This window comes from Vipera ursinii (assembly GCF_947247035.1).
Source record: "Vipera ursinii genome assembly, chromosome: 14".
Classification (NCBI taxonomy): Eukaryota; Metazoa; Chordata; class Lepidosauria; order Squamata; family Viperidae; genus Vipera; species Vipera ursinii.
Genome location: NC_139527.1, coordinates 4,178,685 through 4,197,267, shown reverse-complemented (window position 1 = coordinate 4,197,267; position 18,583 = coordinate 4,178,685). Strand labels below are relative to the sequence as shown.

Here is an 18,583-nt window from a genome sequence, read left to right as displayed (position 1 = left end):
GCGATCCCCTTTTGCAACATTCTGAGAAGCCAATAGTCATAAAATGGGGCAGAACTCACTTAACAAGTTTATTCACCTAGCAACATAAATTTTGGGCTGAATTGTGGTTGCAAGTTGAGGACTACCTGTATATTGCTAGCCCATGTTTGATCTGCCCTATTCTAAGTAGATAAATACAATGAAATAAGTTTGTTTGCTACCAGATACTGTATGTACTGTAAATACACACGTGGAGGAAAATTTCAAACTGAAAAGGCCTGGATATACTACTTTGGTCTACTGCCCGGAAGAATTCCCATTTGTGTGTCCAGCCATTTGTTTGCGTGAATTCTTCTGCTAAGTCCATTTCTTTGGAATTGAAACCACAGTCTTGATTAACGGATCTCAGCAAAGGGAGACCAAAGTCTTAACCGCTGTAAAATGAGATCCTACTGAATGCAACACTTTAAATCTTGAGCCGAGAGCGCACATACAATCTGCCATCCCAGGAATGACAATTCAAATAGTATTTTGTTTAAAGCACGTTGCAGTACTAACTGTAATCCTTAAAAAGAGAGAGAGAGAGTGAGCAAAACAGCCTATTTCTGTCCCCCCCCCTTCCTTTCATTCAGCTCAGCCATGATGTCAGTGGCTTTTCTGCTTAGCCAGCATTGTCCCTCAGGAAAGAGAGTACGCATTTTATTTTGGGAGCGGAGCTATAAATTGGGGGGTCTTGGCGGGCTTAAAAAAATTGTATTTGTTGATCGCACATCAGATAGATTCCTTGTTTTACTGCTGCTCCCTCAGGAGGCAGCTCTTTGGGCGGCCTTAGTTCCCTTCCCCCCCTTCCTTCTAAACGCCAACCTCCTGATGTTCTTCATCTCTGTTCCATCATCGTAGAGAATTTGCAGAAGAGGGCATTGTTTAGAAAACAAGATCTCATGTAAGGACCAAGGGTTTGTGTGTGTGTTCACATCATTTGAAGTGGCGTATTATTATTAAACGATACACCCACTTAAATTCGCGGAGAGCTGAAAACAGGGGTCGCGTAAGGTGCTAGACACCTCTGTAGTTGTGTCGTTCGCTCGACTCTTCCGAAATCAATTTCTAACGACTGTCGTGCTGTGATGTTGGTGGGGCTTTCAAAGCAAGTAGTACCGTTGCTGGATTCGGGCTGCTCGAACAAATATTATTTGCTTAAAGGGTTTGTTAGAAATACCGTATAGGCAGCTCCCCCTCCACTTGGTATCTTCACGATACTTGCTTATTTTTTTTTTTTAAAAAAACACCTCTCAGCTGGCACGGTCAGCATATTCGGAGGGCGCCAGTTTGATAAGGCGACTTAGATATATTTTTCTAGATTTTAATCTCAAAGCAGGCGGCGGCACCCTCTTGTAGACACCTGGTGATTTTGCACAGAATTTTCTCAAGCAGCTACTACACCTGTTGGGGTGGTTTGTTTTCCCATTCTGCGATTTAACAAGCTCAGCTAAAGACTTCTTTTGTTTACAATTTGTCTCCTTGTGTATTAGGTTGTGTCTTAGTCTGGCTTGTGTTTTGTTCAGATCTGTAGCTTTGTAGCCTTTCTTGAGGAGTGGATCTGTGTAGTTCTCTAAGCAGGGTCATGATTTTTCCGTTCTCTTCTCCTGGACCGGCTTCTTTGAGTTTCTTCAGACAACCCATCCAAATGCATACCGGAGGTGATTCAGCTTAGCAACCAAGATCAGCCCTTGGTCGCCTGCCTGTGCACAAACCTGCATTGGTAGCATTTAAATATTCCCAACCAATAAAACTAGTCCTCATTTCGCTGCCACAGCCGGGACCCACAACTGGGCTCACTCTGTGGCAACTGTGCTCCACGTCTTCTGCTTTCCGTCAGCTGTGCAGACCTGCAGAGGTCATAAGTGCGAACCGTTGCTGTGTGAGGCAGTGGCTAAAACGAGGACTGCCAGTGGTGTTATTCCCCCCCCTTGTGTTATATTTATTATCCAAGAATTGAATGGAAGGGGTGATGATGAATTCTCCTGAGACCGTAGCCAGTCGCAGCCCTTCCCTTGCGAACCAGGGTGAGGAAGTGGGAGGCGACCTCAGATGAAAAGCTGCTTTGATGTCAGAGTTAATTGTGGATTAGGCTTGCTAATTTTCGTGCCAAACTTGAAAATCTAGGCGTAATTTGGCACGGTTGTACGTTTTCTGCTGAAATTGTGGTAGGACAGTTTTTGGACTGAGCTAGCTTTTGATTGTATAAGAAGGGATTAGGCCTACTCTTTGGTAACCTTAATTTTAGGTTCTGTTAGTGCATTTTTTAAGGGTGCAAAGTCACATGGAAGCACATAGAACAGCTCTTAATGTAGGAAGAAGGCCCCCGCGATTGAAAGGAGCAACGCACGTTGCTTTTTATAGGGACTCGCAGATCTTTCTCCAATCTGGGACTGCACCACGAAGGGGTGAAGCACTCATAGTTCCTCAGAGGTTACGCTTGTCTGTCTCAAGTCGCTCTGAGGTCTTCAGGGCAGGTGTTTCTACACATGGGTGGTGTGGGGGGAGGCTTTGGAAAGAGCAAATGTGTAGTAGAGCTCAGGGCCGCCAAGCAGCTGTGTCTGTGTTGCCCTGCAAAATAAATCAAGAGCAGTCCTAACTTGAAGCATCATGTTGAAAACTTAGTGGTTGGCTTGGCCCTTGGCAGTCCTTTTGGTGGGAGTCCTTTTTTTTTAAAAAAAAAATCCCATTTATATCCCGCCCTTCTCCGAAGACTCAGGGCGGCTTACAATCTAAGAAGCACAAATCAACGTGGGACAGTGCTCACAGTATGCTTTCCGAATTCCAAATGCAGGTACAACGCTTCATTTCAAAGTTACAAACGGCACTGGGAAAAGTGATTTATTATCATCTTTCACACCGATGACCGTTGCAGCATCCCCACGGTCTCATGATCAAAATTCAGACGCTCGGCAACCGACTCATCTTTTTGACGCTAGCGGGGTCCTGGGGTCCCCTTTTGCGACCTGACAAGCGAAGTCAGTGGGGACGCCAGGTTTACTTAACAACCGTAGTGGTAGCTTAACTGCAGTAATTCACTTAACAGTGGGATGAAAAGGTCGTAAAAGGAAGCCCAATACACTTGATAAATGTTTCGCCGAGCAGCAGAAATTTGGGGCTCTGTTGTGGCCGTAAGTCGAGGACAATGTGTACAGCCACTGGATTAAAACTGTTGCTCTTATTATAAATAAAAAATTGGTTTAGGGTAGTCTGTTCTGTATAGCGAATGTGTGGAAAGCTACAAGCACAGCCAGCCTAGCTCTGATCAACGAATTGACTAACGTTTTAAGCAAGCTAATACCTTATAACATATGGTGACCATTTAGGTTACAGCACGAAACGGATTCATCCATGTGTTTAAACAGCCAGCTCTTTATATTGGGGCACTTGGGAAGCTGGAAAAAAAAACTAGCCTGTTAATGATGAGTGATGCAATTCTTACTAGGTTTTCAGCTGAAAGGAAAATAAATAATTTTTGGTTAGGCCTGACTTTTATGGAAATATCAGTTGTATTCTCAGCCGCTTGCTGTGATAGTGAATATTTACATCAAGGTCTGTCTGCCTTAAAATGTTTCTGGACAGGAAGAAAGAAATTATAATCCAGCCATAATATTGCTAATATCGTGTTTCCCTCCCAAATGAGAGCGGGTCTTATATTAATTTTGCTCCAAAAGACACATTAGGGCTTATTTTGGGGGAAATATGGTACAGTCTAATGGTAGAAAGTGGCTCAGGAATTCTGGGAGTTGAAGTCCACAGTTCATGGGAGAAGCATGGTTCCCTGCCTCTGCTCTGGGGAATTGGGTCACTCAGCAAATTGCAGCCTCCTCCCTCACCCCATGGTAATCTTCATGTCATCTTGCTTAGAAATTGATATTGAAACCCAAAGTGAACAGAAGATTAATTTGCTGAGTGAGCTGGTTTCCTGGAACGGAGGTGGAGAGTTATGGTCCTTTCGTGACCTGTGGATTTCAACTCCCAGAATTCTTGAGTGGCTAGCTCAGGAATTCTGGGAGTTGAAGTTCACACGTCATAAAGGCCTAGTTCTTCACATCTTTTTCAGGTCATTCAGCAATTTTTTTAACTTTAACTGGGGTTTTTATTTTTCTCTCAGGGAATGATGTAATCTTTTAAAATTGTTTTTTAACTTTTGTATTGATTTTCTTTTAAATATCCTGTAAACCGCCCTGAGTCCTTTGGGAAAGGGCGGTATATAAATCTAAATAATAAATAAATAATAAATAAATAAAATGCGTCCGTCTGGCTGACGATCTTAACTAGGGCTTATTTTTTGGGTGGGGCTGATATTACAACCATCCTGACAAAATCATGCGATGGCTATTTTTCCAGTTGGGTCTGTGATAACTGTGGGGAAACACAGTATCACATGTTTTCCTCTGTCCCCCAAATAGAAGTTCTGCGTTCCGTCCAGATTCTTGATGTATAGAATTTCAGTAGGCCCAGCAGTCCGTATAGGACTGATTAGTCTGTGTTATATATGTGCGCTTTTCATAATCAAGGCGTACTGGTGCATGTTAGTTTACCAGGATGCTGGAAAACAAAACTTCTTGAGACCTTTCTTATTCAGAGTTCCTCATAAGAATAACTTGGGTTGCCCAGGTTCAAGACCGGAGCGCCATATGATGGGGTGACCTCCCATCCAGCTCCTCTGAACCGAGCAGTTCGAAAGGATGCAAATGCAAGTAGGTACCACTTCGAGGGGAAGATAACAGCGCTCCGTCCCTGAGCTGGTCACGTGACCGCGGAAATGTCTTTAGACAGCGCTGTCTCAATGGCCTTGAAACGGAGAAGAGCACCGTGTGCTATATAGTTGGCAGAGACGAGCGGAGTAAAATATGCAGGGATTCCATAAGTATAAAAGATAATCTGGGGGTCTCTTTGATATATCAAGCTTTATTCAAGCGTTGAACTCCGAAATTTTCTAGGTTATAATGATTTTTATAATACTTTCATCATTCATCGCCATCTGTTTTAGATTACAACCTCCATAAACCCCAGCTAGCAAAACCAAGGTTCAAATATTAAGGAACGTTGGTCTGAATCCACGGACTTGTCAAGATAGAGCTGACTGGAATTAAGATTTTAAGAATTCACGGAAATAGACTTTAGGAAAAGCAAACCTTTGTTAAGAAATTTGCTTTTCCCCCCCTCCCCACCGGATGATATTTTTTTTTTAAAAAAAATTGGGACTATTTGTCATTTAATTCAAGAAACGGGCTTATTCTAGGTTGGACTCATTTAATGATATGCCGCAACTCAGAAATTAATTTTTTTTCCAGACAAACTTGTAGTGGGTATGCCATCTCGTATCAAGAAATCATTCTTATTTATGAATTTTAATTCTTCAAATCTGCATACAAATAAAGCAGTTGTGAAGAAGAAATACATTCTTCGGTGATTTTAGACAATGCGTTTGGGTTTTTTTTATTGCAGCAAACATATTTTAGAAAAGGCATTTCTTCCAGAGAGAGAGAGAGAGAGAGAGAGAGAGAGAGAGAGAGAGAGAGAGAGAGAGAGAGGTGCCTCCTATGAATGGTTAAATCTGCCACTTGATTAATTGGAAGCACACTTTTAATCAAGTAAAATGTTTTAAATCAATTCATCTAGCTAATGAATGGAACTGATCTGGCTGGCATAGGTTTCCTGTTTAAGTTGAAATAGATGGGATAAAATGCTTTTTTCAGCTATTGTGGGGCTCGGGCATTTTACAAAAGGAAGTATTTGTACATATGTTTGGTTTTATGTTCATTGACCTCTTCAGATCCACTCACAGAAGGATCAAATAGCAAGGTCAGGTGTGGGCTGACCTTTGCGGTGAGCCATTTTCCCTCCACTACGAATTTTGTTCCCCTGTTTCCCCCAACCGAAACCTGCCTCTACTCTAGAGTTCTTGGGGAAAAAAATTCAAAATATTTTGCCATTTCCACTTAACCGATTTGTGGTTCTTGTTGCTTAAATTCTCAGTCCAATCTGTGGTCCTGAGATTTCCCAGTTGCCCTCCCCTCCAGTAACAAGCTAATTTCAAACTTGCTTGTATTTCTGGGTGAGATTTTGCCACTGTTGGAGACGTCCGCTCTGATACCGCAATCTTATTTTACACCCTTTGGAAAGAAGTAATATTTTCATTTGGCTAAGCAGCGTGATCATGGCTACATTAACGCTGCACTCAATGACAGATTTGATGGCTTCTGATGTCCCATTTGTACTACTGAAGATGTTTTCCAGTAGAGTCAATATTTAAAGCTGCTTGCCAGTGAGGTGGGCGGCATATGAATTTAACAAACAAGGAAATAGAATTTTTCCCCACTGTGAAGGAAGGGCGAGAAAGGAAGACGCCTTTTCACGCTGTTATTTTGCTTGGGATCCTAGGTAATTTCAATGGCTTTTCTCACCTGTCACTCTAAATTGCTCGCTCTTACCCAGTTTTCTTCTTTCTCATAACTGCAGAATTTCTCCTAGTGACCCAACTGGTCATCAGCCTGAAAGCTAGTTGGATTTTCTCTCTGTATACACTCTGGGAGAAAAATATTGAGTGTGGGAGGGCAGCTCCTGTGGTATTTGTGGGGAATGCATTGAGGGTTTCTTGGTGGTTTGTGGTGTTTGCTAATGTTGGCCTTTGCGGACCTGTATTTTAGTTTCATACTATAGGTAGTCCTCAAGTTGCAACACTTCATTTACTGGCCGTTCAGAGTTACGGCTGAAAAAAAGGGACCTAGGACTGTTTTTCGCACTTACGACCGTTGCAGCCGTCCCCAAGGTCACGGGATTAAAATTCGGGTGCTTGGCAACCGACTCACACGTATGACGGTTGCAGCGTCCTGGGGTCAGGTGACAAGCAAAGTCAGTGGGGGAAGCCAGATTCACTTCACCACCGTGTCGTTCACTTCACAACTGTGGCAGGAACAGTTGTGAAATGGGACAAAATTCGCTTAACAGACGTCCCGCTTAGCAACTGATATTTTGGGCTGAGTTGTGGTTGTAAGTCGGGGAGTTACCTGTCCTGATGGATCGCATTGGGGAACGTTCTCTGAGATACCTTGAATGTAGATAGAGATGCTCGGTGGAAAACGATTTGGCTTTTCATGCTCTTGTCGTAATCTGGATCCGTGGATCTTTGCAGACTTCGTTCAGATGGGAAGAAAGCCGTTGGCAAACTAGAATAACAATGGAGGATTTCCGGTGCTGCAATGCACCCTGCAAATTGGCTTCCACCTATCTCTGGATGAGGCTTATTGTCAGCCTTCCTAGATAGACCAGACAGGAAACACGAGTGGATGAGCAATTTTGTATTATTGTAAGGCTCCATTAACATAATTTTGCAGGTCTGAAAGTACAGATCTCCCGCCGGTTTCCTTTACAGCCTGAGAAATTAGGGAGAATCCCCACTGTCTCCATCCATTGTACAGTTATGGGCTCTCTTATCTGACAATATAAATCCCTTGGGCAGCATCTTTTTCTCTCGTTTCTCAAGGTCTTTCTCACATACCGTTATCCTCTGATATATATATACAGCAATCCTTTTAAAAAGTACAGCGAGCACCAAATACGAAACTCATCACATTTGGTACTCAACGCATTTTGACGTGAAAATTTTGTCCCGGGACCGATTGTGCGGCAACAATCAATGGAATGGCTTGCTTTTAGAAGCTGTGGGTGCTCCATCACTGGAGGCTTTCGAGAAGGGACTGGACAGCCATTTGCCTGAAATGGTACAGACTCTCCTGCTCGAGCAGGGGGTTGAACTAGATGACCTCCAAGGTCCCTTCCAACTTCTGTTATTCTATGTTCTATGTGTGTTTGGTACTCGACAGACAAGCTAGAACTTGTGGCTGTTGGTTGCCCTTGTGACCTACTGCATTATTCCTTGTTGGAAAAACAAAATGTTTTTGGTACGCATTGCGCCTCCTGGAACTAACTAACGATAAGTACCAAGGTACTACTATACTAGATATTGTGTATAACAGATAAACCCATGCATGGATAAGACCTTTTTAACCAAAACGCCACAAAAAATATGCCGCCTAGGGATGACCCAATAGTGAAAGTTCAAACATACAAAAATGTTGCCTTACCAGCAGTTAGCAAATGGGCTAATCGCAAATCTGTAAGGGTGGCCTGTTGCCAGATGAGCCTGCAATAATGGATATTATTTCAGCATTTGTATTTCCTGGTAAAAAGAATGTCTATTTGCTTTTTCCTCATGCGATGTTCAATTCAGAAGATCTGTTTTATTTCGACCGTGGAAAGGTACCTGTGCAAATACATGTTGGAAGTTCAGAGAGATCAGATAGTTAAGGCTGTTGCAGAATTTGAACAGCTAAAGACTTCCTTATGGAATTCTCCTGAGCTTCTTGGGAATTAATTCAAAAACAGCCTAATTGTCGAAAATTAAGTGGCTTCTGATGTTGGAATGGCAACTTCTTGGAATATAATAGCTTTTTCCAATCAGATGGTGTTTTTCTTGTTCTATTTTACTGGGGGAAATCAGTGTTTAGAATGTTATATTTAGTGGATTTTATATGCCCTTTGATATACCATCTGTCTTGTGGATAAGTGCCAGTATTGCTGCGAAAAGATTAAGACTTGGGTGGATTATATCTCTCTCTGCTGCTGTGATTATGGTATAGCTTGCATTTAAGCCCTGGCGGCTGTTTGGTCATGTTATAAATTATCATGACTGGTCTTTGCTAAGTAATAGAGAAAAATAAAAATAAAGACTCTACTTTGATGGATCTGGTTGTAACTTGTCTTCGTGTCCCAGGGCCATAACTATTTGTTTTAAAAAACAAAAACATAATTTATTAACTATTGCTGATGATGATGATGATTCTGCTTTTGAATGACTGAACTTGTAGTCTTTCAGATCCAGTTGATAAGAAGTTAAAACAGCAACAACCCAGAAGTCTTCAGAGGGTTCTCCAGTCACAAATTGCTTAAGAATGTATGGAATCTCAGCCATAATTCTATTTTGCTGAAAATATCACTCTTTGCATTTCTGGTGCTCAAGCTGTATTTCTGTTGGTTGTGCAATTTTGTAATATTCTAGGGAAATGAATATAAATTGACGGGAAGACTTATTTCCTACCTATGTTTCCTGATGCAGTGCTTTGCCATTTCTGAGTGGTAGCTGGGTAATTGGTATTTATTTTGGTCAGCCTATGGAGATAAGATGCCTTGTAGAATATTTTGCAAAGTTTATTTCCACTAGGGCTGATGCAATTGATAGACAAGATACCTTAAATTGCTATGTAACAACATAAAGCATTTGGCAGAATCGCTGGGAGCACATAATTTATAGATGACATGATAGAGACAGATGCTTGTTCCAGAGAGTCATCTAATTGTACATTTCTTAAAATGCATAATTAAAAACTGAAATGAGAGCATTGGATCTGTTCTTAATGCCTGTAGCTGCTGTCTGGTAGCAAGATAGTGGATCTTTCAAATATGTACTGCATCTTGGTAGCATGTATTAATGTGTTTTCAGTTAAAAAGCAGAGAAGCGAAGATGGGTGGTCTCATCCATGCTGATAAAGGTTGCTTGGAAACAAAGGCAGGTTTTTTTCCCCCTTCCTTACATGCCTTTGGGGTTTTTTTTCGTTTTGCTTTTGTTTTAATTTTCTTCTTCTTTTTTTTTTGGCCTGGTTTAGATTTGCTGAAATAGCAGTTACAGGTTTTGATTATCACTCGAGATAAATAATTATTGGTTTCTGCAGATTTCTACAATTGAAACTAGAGATCACTTCGTCCTGAGCAGACGTCTCTTAAGGAAATTATTTCCCATTCTCCATTGTACAAAAGAAGCCAATGAATTCAATGCTGGGCTTTTCATGTGATAGCTCTGTTAAAAAGTAACCGGGAAATGAATTAATTGGTTGCTGCAGAGAGGTTATAAAATGGTTGATTATTTTCATAGGAGGCGATTAAACAGATGACAGAAAAATTTCCACCACTGCCTTTGGAGAAAATGTTCCACTTTCTTATTAAAAAGAAAGAGTGGATTGTTTCTATAATCTTTGGATATCAGTATCAATTAGAGCGGGCTTTAATAACTCATATTTTGAGGCAAGTATTGTCTCTAGAAATTTGGATGTTGTACCTTGAATGCCTGCGTAGCCTCTCTTTATTTGCCAAGAGAGAAGATTAAAAGCAAACATGCATAATTCAAGCATGCTAAATTAGACCCAGTTGTATGAAGGCATTGGAAGGGGGAAAAAAACATTTAGAATTGTTTGGAAGGGATATATCACTTTGATGATGGAGCTCCAGTTTCTTTCTTGAGGATTTTTGACTTTATTTTGAGGGTGATCTTTCCCCCCCCCTCCTGTTGAGCCCTGTTTTGGTATGATTTAGAGCAGCTGAGGCCAGTTCAGGAATCTTTTCCACGGAAATAGTGAAAGGGATGTTGGTAATAAGTCTCCATTTGGATTAAAAGCTTCTGTTCAAAGTAAGTAGGAATGATATGAACCGGAATGCTGAGACTGAGAGACAGTGAGGCAGTCCTCAATTTACGACCACAATTGAGCCCAACAGCTGTGTTGCTAAGCGAGAAGTTTGCTAAGTGAGTTTCGACCCCATTTTACCACTTTTAAGCGAATCTGGCTTCCCCCTTGCCTTTGCTTGTCCGGTGGTCACGAAAGGGGATCACACACGACACTGGGCCTCTGCAGCTGTCATAAATGTGAGTCGGTTGCCAAGCATCTCAATTTTGATTACCGCTACTGGCTACCGTGTTGATTGAGTTAACATCTGTGGCAAGAAAGGTCGTAAAAATGGGGCAGAACTCACTTAACAAAATGCCTCACTGAACAACATAAATGTTGGGACCAGTTGTGGTCATAAGTTGAGGACCATCTGCAATGTTTTGAGAGAGTGAACGTCGGTACATTTCTTACCAGTTTTGGGGCTTCTGAGACCTTACAGTGAATTGGATATTGGCCAGGTATTTATTGGGTCTCATATTATGAGGCATCATCTGTTTACAAGGAAGCTCAGAAAATAACTAGAAATAACGTAAATTTGGTTTGTGTAACATGTTAACTTCTGAAACCCTGCCTAATCAAACACAAGTGCTTTGTTTACATGAGATACTTGGCCAAAATAAACAAACCACATAACGGTTTAAGATGCTGGCCTGCCTGACGGATGCCGAACTACCAAGTGTCCCATTCTTATTTCAGCTCAGGTTCACGTGTTGCGCAAGCACAGCCTATATTAAGGTGGCGACTTATTAAAATTAATGCTACGCGTAATCAGAAGCTGCTATCCTTGTTTAAGAGAGCAGACATACGTTGATATGCCACATCGGACCAATTGGCAATGGGTGCTTTACTGGCTTTTAGGTCCATGCTCATTTTTTCTTTTTCTTTTTCTTTTTCTTTTTTAAAAAATAAAATAAAAATCATTTATTACTGAGCTTTTATTGTTTTTCTGCCAAGAATTATCGACGATATGGGGAAAGATGTTGTGCCCGAGACCTCAGAATGAAAACACAGTGGTGTCAAAACAGGAAATAGGAAGAAAGATATCGGGGAAGCTAAGGCAGGGGTCCCCAAACTTTTGAACACCAGGGACCGGTGTCTTCGAGAGAGGTTTTTCCGCGGAACAGAGGGTGTGTGGTTTTGTGTGCTGCCTGCATCTTGCGGATGGGGCTTTGCTTGTTTGTGCGGACCGGTTGCTGGCATGCCACGGCCTGGTACCGGTCCACGGCCCAGGGGTTGGGGACCCCTGATCTAAGACAGGGGTTTCCCAAGCTGGGCATCTTTAGGATGTGTGGACTTCAACTCCCAGAATTCCCCAGCTTGGGGGTTAAAGTCTACGTGGCTTAAAATTGTAAAGGTTGGGAAATCATGATCTAAGAATATGTAAAAAAACCACCGGAGGTTTTCAAGAAGAGACTGGACAGCCATTTGCCCAGAATGATACAGGTAGCCCTCGACTTACGACTAAAGTGGAGCCCAAAGTGTCCGTTGCTAAGCGAGACAGTGGTGAAGCGAATTTTGCCCCCTTCTGCGAGCTTTCTTGCCACCGTCATCGTGAGTCATTGCACTCGTCGAATTAGCAACACGGTTATTAAGTGAATCTGGCTCCCCCCCCTTGACTTTGCATGTCAGAAGGTCGCCAAAGGGGATCACGTGACACCCCCTCCCCGGGGACTCTGCAACCGTCATAAACGTGAGTCGGTTGCCAAGCGTCTGAATTTTGACCAGATGCTGCAAGGGACGTAAGTGTGAAAAAGGGTCATACATCCCTTTTTTCCCCCCAGTGCCGTTGTAACTTCAAACGGTCACTCAAGGGGCTGTTGTAACTCGAGAACTATCTGTTGTAGGGTTCCTGCTTGAGCACGGGGCTAGACTAGAAGACCTTCGAGGTCCCGTCCAACCCTGTTATTCTGTCTTCAGTGAAAGCTATCTTGGTCTGATGGTTTTCAGGCATAGCACTTGCTTCAATCTCTCAAGAGTTTGCCCCAGTGAGCGTTTGAGTGGCAATTCACACGCGGGCTTCCCCCCCCCTCTGTCTCCTGTAAGGAGATTTCTGTAAAATCGGCGAACAAGGTCTCCGTTAGCCTAGGCTAGGGGTCGGCAACCTCGGCTCTTTTATGACTCGTGGACTTCAACTCCCAGAATTCCTGAGCCAGCTATGCTGGCTCAGGAATTCTGGGAGTTGAAGTCCACGAGTCATAAAAGAGCCGAGGTTGCCGACCCCTGGCCTAGGCAGCGTTAATGCCAGTTGCCCTTAAGGCTAACAGTTTTTCCAGAGGCAGGAAAAATAAGAGAAGCAGCAGTTAAGCTAATTTATACAGCAGAAGGGGCTGATTTATTACAAGATTTGGACAGCTCTCTACTACCATCGGAAAGGTATAGTAGGAAAGGTATAGTAGCGTTGTCTACAGCAGGGCTTTTCAAGGTCCGGACTGTGGCCCACGGACTGTTTCAAACTGGGCCGCCCGAGCGATGAGCGAGCACACACGGACGTGAATCTAATAATAATAAAGTTGGAAGGGACCTTGGGAGTTCATTTAGTCCAACCCCTTGCTCAGGCAGGAGACCCTATACCATTTCGGGCAAATGGCTGTCCAGTCTCTCCTTAAAAACCTCCAGTGTTGGAGCATCCACAGTTTCTGGAGGCAGGTTGTTCCGCTGGTTAGTTGTTCTAACGGTCAGGAAGTTTCTCCTTAGTTCTAGCTTTCTTCTCTCCTTGATTGGTTTCCATCCGTTGCTCCTTGTCCTGCCTTCAGGTGCTTTGGAGAATAGCTTGACTCCCTCTTCTTTGGGGAAGCCCCTGAGATATTGGAAGGCTGCTATCATGTCCCCCCTCGTCCTTCTCTTCTTCTCAAGGTTGACTCAGCCTTCCATCCTTCCGAGATAGGTCAAATGAGGACCCAGATTGTTGGGGGCAATAAGCTGACTTTGTAATAATGCCGCTTGGGGTGTGTGTGAAAGCCCTAATAAGCAGGCATATACATAGGATGAAGGCTACTGCTAAGCTTGTAAGCCGCCCTGAGTCTTTGGAGAAGGGCGGGATATAAATGGAATTAAAATAAAAAATAAAAATAAAATAAAAATTAAACTAGACATACCCAATTCCAGCCACCGTTCCTTACATGTTTTAGCCTCCGCTCCCCTGATCATCTCTGTTGCTCTTCTCAGCACTCTTTCTAGAGTCTCAACATCTTTTTTACATCGTGGTGACCAAAACTGGATGCTGTACTCCAGGTGTCTCCTCCAGGGCGAGCGACAGGCACACGCGCGTGCACGCAAATGGGGCAAAATTCACTTAACAACTAAGTGCCTTGCTTGGCATTGGCAATTTTGGGCTCCGTTGCGGTCATAGGTTGAGGACTACCTGCAGTCGCCTCTTTTGTTCCTTTTCACATTGTTGGGTTGGCGTTTGCTCTAATTTTTCGTCGTCGTTGTTGTTGTTGGGTCACTACAGATTGGAGGGATTATCATTAGGGATTTTCTGTGGCTTCTCCACAGCTTTAACTCTAGCTTTCAATCTGCCTCTTGTGGAAAAGTGTATGATTGAGGGGGGTAGTAAATTAAGCAAATAGCTGCTTTCAGAATTGTGTTTGTGAGTGTGCGTGCGCATGCCGAAATGCACATCGATTGCTTCATTAAGAGAATCAAGTCGGTAGACGCACCGTGGAATGCCACCTGATAAATTGCCTTTTGTTTTCATTTAGTTTAGCTACAGAGGAAATTCATGCATTGCTGTCAATAAGGAAAATACAAGTATTCCAAGTAAGGCCTTGCTCTGAATATTTGTTGGCTTCTTAAAACAGCCCCCCCCTCCCCAATTTGCTAAATGATTTTTTTTTGAGATATGGATTGATTATTCAAGCAATTGATGTAGCAGCTTTCCGCTGGTTAAAATTTGTGTTGCTGCATTTCTGTGATATCAAAGGCTAAGCACTGTGTTTGTAGCAGCTGTTCCTGGTGATTATTATAATTTAAGAAAGTGGCAGAGATCAATATGAAGTGAAACATATTTCCACCCCCCCATCTTTTTATTACTTATTTAATCAATGTATTAGCTGCCTCAACCCTTCAGGCAACTGTAAGTGATACTGCATAAACTTAAGGAAAGCAGTTGTCAAGATCTTTTTTTCTTCTAAAGTTTATTTTTTCCTTCTTGTTTTTTTTTTTTTGGAAGCCAAAGATATTGACTGCCCGTTCAGGAGTTTGTGTTTTATGCAGTTAGTAAGTGCCAGGGGTGTTTGCATAGAATCTCGGTTTTCAGCGCTAACAGGTTTAGCTATCCTGTTTCTAATTGAACTGAGTTTGCTTGAGATCCTGGCTTAGAATCCCTCTCTTTCAAAGGCTTACGTTTTTAATAGTTCTTCTCTGCTTCGAAGATCTTCTAACATTCTGAGATCAGCTTCGAAGATCTAAGATATGTTCTAAGAGGCTGAAACTTATGAAGAACGGTTGCAGGAATTGGGTATGTCTAGTTTAATGAAGAGAAGGCCTGGGGTGTGTGTGTGTGTGTGTATGACATGATAGCAGTCTACCCATATTTGAGGGGCTGCCACAAAGAGGAGAGGGGTCAACCTATTCTCTCCAAAGCTCCAGAAGGCAGGGCAAGAAGCAACAGATGGAAACTAATCAAGGAGAGAAGCAACCTAGAACTAAGGAGGAATTTCCTGACAGTGAGGACAAGTGGAACAGAATGGCTTCCATCCAGAAGTTGTGGGTGCTCCATCATTGGACAGAATGCTGTAGGGTCTCCTGTTTGAACAGGGGGTTGGACTAGAAGACCTCCAAGGTCCCTGGAATGCTATAAGGTCTCCTGTTTGGGGGTTGGACCAGAAGACCTCCAAGGTCCCTGGAATGCTATAAGGTCTCCTGTTTGGGGGTTGGATCAGAAGACCTCCAAGGTCCCTGGAATGCTATAAGGTCTCCTGTTTGGGGGTTGGACCAGAAGACCTCCAAGGTCCCTGGAATGCTATAAGGTCTCCTGTTTGGGGGTTGGATCAGAAGACCTCCAAGGTCCCTGGAATGCTATAAGGTCTCCTGTTTGGGGGTTGGACCAGAAGACCTCCAAGGTCCCTGGAATGCTATAAGGTCTCCTGTTTGGGGGTTGGACCAGAAGACCTCCAAGGTCCCTGGAATGCTATAAGGTCTCCTGTTTGAACAGGGAGTTGGACTAGAAGACCTCCAAGTTCCCTGGAATGCTATAAGGTCTCCTGTTTGAACAGAGGGTTGGACTAGAAGACCTCCAAGGTCCCTGGAATGCTATAAGGTCGTCTGTTTGAACAGAGGGTTGGACTAGAAGACCTCCAAGGTCCCTTCCAACTCTTTTATTCTGTTTTGTTCCGTTAGGATTTTAAAAGAGCAATATGACAGTGTGTACTTATCATAGTTTCTGCTGATTCCTTTTGTATTGCAGACATATGGATAATTCTCTTCCCTCTTTTCCAGCCGGATAAAAGTGTTAAATACAGTGTGTTCTTTAATTTTATTTATTCATTTATTTGGTTAATAGCTTCTCCAGTTAAATAGGGCAGCTGACCATTAGGTGGAAATATTAGGGGGAACAATCCTTTCCGTGTTAAAACTATTTTCATTTGGATGATGGTTTTTTTTTGTAGTTTAGCAGCTTAAGGTTTTAGAATCGGGGTGGAAATAATCCTGCAAATCAGCTGGCTGTAAAAACTGTGATTTTAATAACACGTTGCTTTTATTTTATTTTATTTATTTGTTTTTGGTGTCATGCAGGCGGAACTGACAGGCATCAAGTGGCGTAGGTACAACTTTGAAGGCCATGGAGATTGTGGACCTATTATCTCAGCCCCTGCTCAAGATGACCCAATTCTCCTGAGTTTCATCCGCTGTTTGCAGGCCAATCTGTTGTGCGTTTGGCGTCGTGATGTCAAGCCGAATTGTAAGGAGCTATGGATATTTTGGTGGGGAGACGAGCCGAACCTGGTAGATGTAATACACCATGAGCTACACAGTAAGTATATATATATATATGTATTATCTCCTCGGCTTCAGCTCTAATTCTGCAATGAAAGCCTCTCTTGAATGTAGCGCTTGTCGTTTATACAGGTAGTCCTCAACGACCACAGTTGAGCCCCGACGTTCTATTGCTAAACGAAACCTTTGTGAAATGAGCTTTGCTCCATTTTGCGACCTTTCCTGCCCCAGTTGTTAACTGAATCACTGCGGTTGTTCAGATAGTAGCTCAGTTGTTAAGTGAATCTGGTTTCCCCATTGACTTTGCTGCAAAACGGGGATCTCATGACTGCAGCCGTCGTAAATATGAAGTCAGTGGCCAAGTCTCTGAATTTTGATAGTGTGACCACGGAGACGTTGCAACGGTTGTAAGTGTGAAAATGGTCGTAAGACCCTTTTTTCCAGTGCCGTTGTAACTTTGGATGGTCATTAAATGAACTGTTGTAAGGCGAGGAATGCCTGTATACATTGCGAGGTATAAAAAGGATCTCCATTCTATTTATTTGAATGATGCCTCGGACTAGAAAAAATTGGACTGGATGTGAGAATGTTTCTGGTTTTGGGATCCAAATGTGCATATTGAACTAAAGTAGATCAGTGAAGATTATAAAGGCTTGGTGACTCATATAATCCTCCAAGTAGACACTCAGTCGTCGGTTTTAAATCTTTTTTTTTTTCTTTTGAAATTATGGGAACAAAATGTGGATGAATTTGTATGTTTGCGCAAGGATCCAAATTCCCAATCTGTTGCAAGGGGCCAAAGCTTTGCCTTTCTTCATGCTCTTTGTGCCCGCCCCAACTACTCTAAGAACCAGGCCAGTGTTTGTAACCTGGACCCAAATGATGAAAATAGACTCAGTCAACTAATTTCCCAAAGCCATTTTACCTCAAAGCAGATCAGTGGCTGTGCTTTTGGAAAATGTCGCTTCCTTTTATTACATTATCCTGAAATTAGTGGAGACTTTTATGTCCTGGTAGACTGCTTATGTTACAGTGAAAAATACATATAAAATTTGCAGTTTTGCAGCTGTAGCAGGAGGAGTGGCAGAACTTGGGGGCAGAGTCAAAAGAGGGATCAGCCTAGAATCCCTACATAGTCACAAGCTAAGCCCAACCCCCCCCTTGATTTCCGTTAACCCTTATCCAACTTCTAAGCAGATGCTAACCGTGAGTTGAGAAGATTGCAGTACATAGGCTTTAGCAAGAAATCATTTTGTTTGGACCTTCCCATGTGGAACTGATTTATTTATTATTATTTTTTGTGCCTGACAAGCTGCAGTGATGGTTGCTGTCTGGCTTCTTAGGTGAGGAACATCTGGAAAACACATGTCATTGTTGGTTAAAGAAAAAGCAACAACAGAGACCTCATATTAAGGGGGTTATTTTGTTTTTGTTTTTGTTTTACTTTTAGGAGACCGTATATAAATAAGTCATGTTATGAACAAAAGTGCTTACTCTGTGGGGGTATGGTCAGCCCGGCAGTGTTTAACGTCAACTCATTGCCATTCACAAAATCTGTCGTTTGGATCATGCTGCTGCTTTGAAAACTCGTGAAATATTACTCCATCCCACAGATTCATCCCATGGGAGGGAAGGATGTGGTGCACCCAGGCACCTGTGTGGTCCCCTTGCACGCTTCCCCGCCTTAAATAAATGCAGAGAGCATTTAATGCAGTAAGAAAGACAGAGGCGGGAGAAGTGGCACGGTATAAAGCAGAGCATCAGCTTTCAGCTAGTAAGGTTTTATTTCTGAACCTGCCTCCCGCTATTGTCTGACAGTAAAATAGGTCAGTGCCTGTGTATTGTTCAGATCAAAGCTTACTTAGCGCTGTAAATGTTCCCCATTTAATTCTGTTACGGGCCGTCTTCTGCTAAGGACCCTCCTCGGTTTGCTTCGCTGGGTTGTCGCAGCCAACATTTCTGAAGGGTAGATCCATCCTTGATGCTGGATTTTGAAAAACACCAGATGGTGGGAAGTGGATGCACCTTCTGTTCAGCGTTGCAGATTTTGACAGCTACCTGCTTCCTTCCATTTCTTCGAGTAAGATGCCCTTCCTCGTGCCCCCTAACTCCTCGACGTAGGA

At 42.8% G+C, this 18,583-nt stretch overlaps 1 protein-coding gene across 1 annotated transcript in view; it reads left to right on the top strand.

The window, feature by feature from the left end:
• Positions 1–18,583, top strand: part of MED13L (mediator complex subunit 13L) — a gene marked incomplete at its 3' end in the record, with an annotated part of 143,460 nt that overhangs the window by 7,771 nt on the left and 117,106 nt on the right. The window contains exon 2 of the mRNA XM_083373407.1: positions 16,260–16,497. Within this exon, the coding sequence (XP_083229533.1) occupies positions 16,260–16,497 (238 nt within the window). The remainder of the gene's footprint in view (positions 1–16,259; positions 16,498–18,583) is intronic.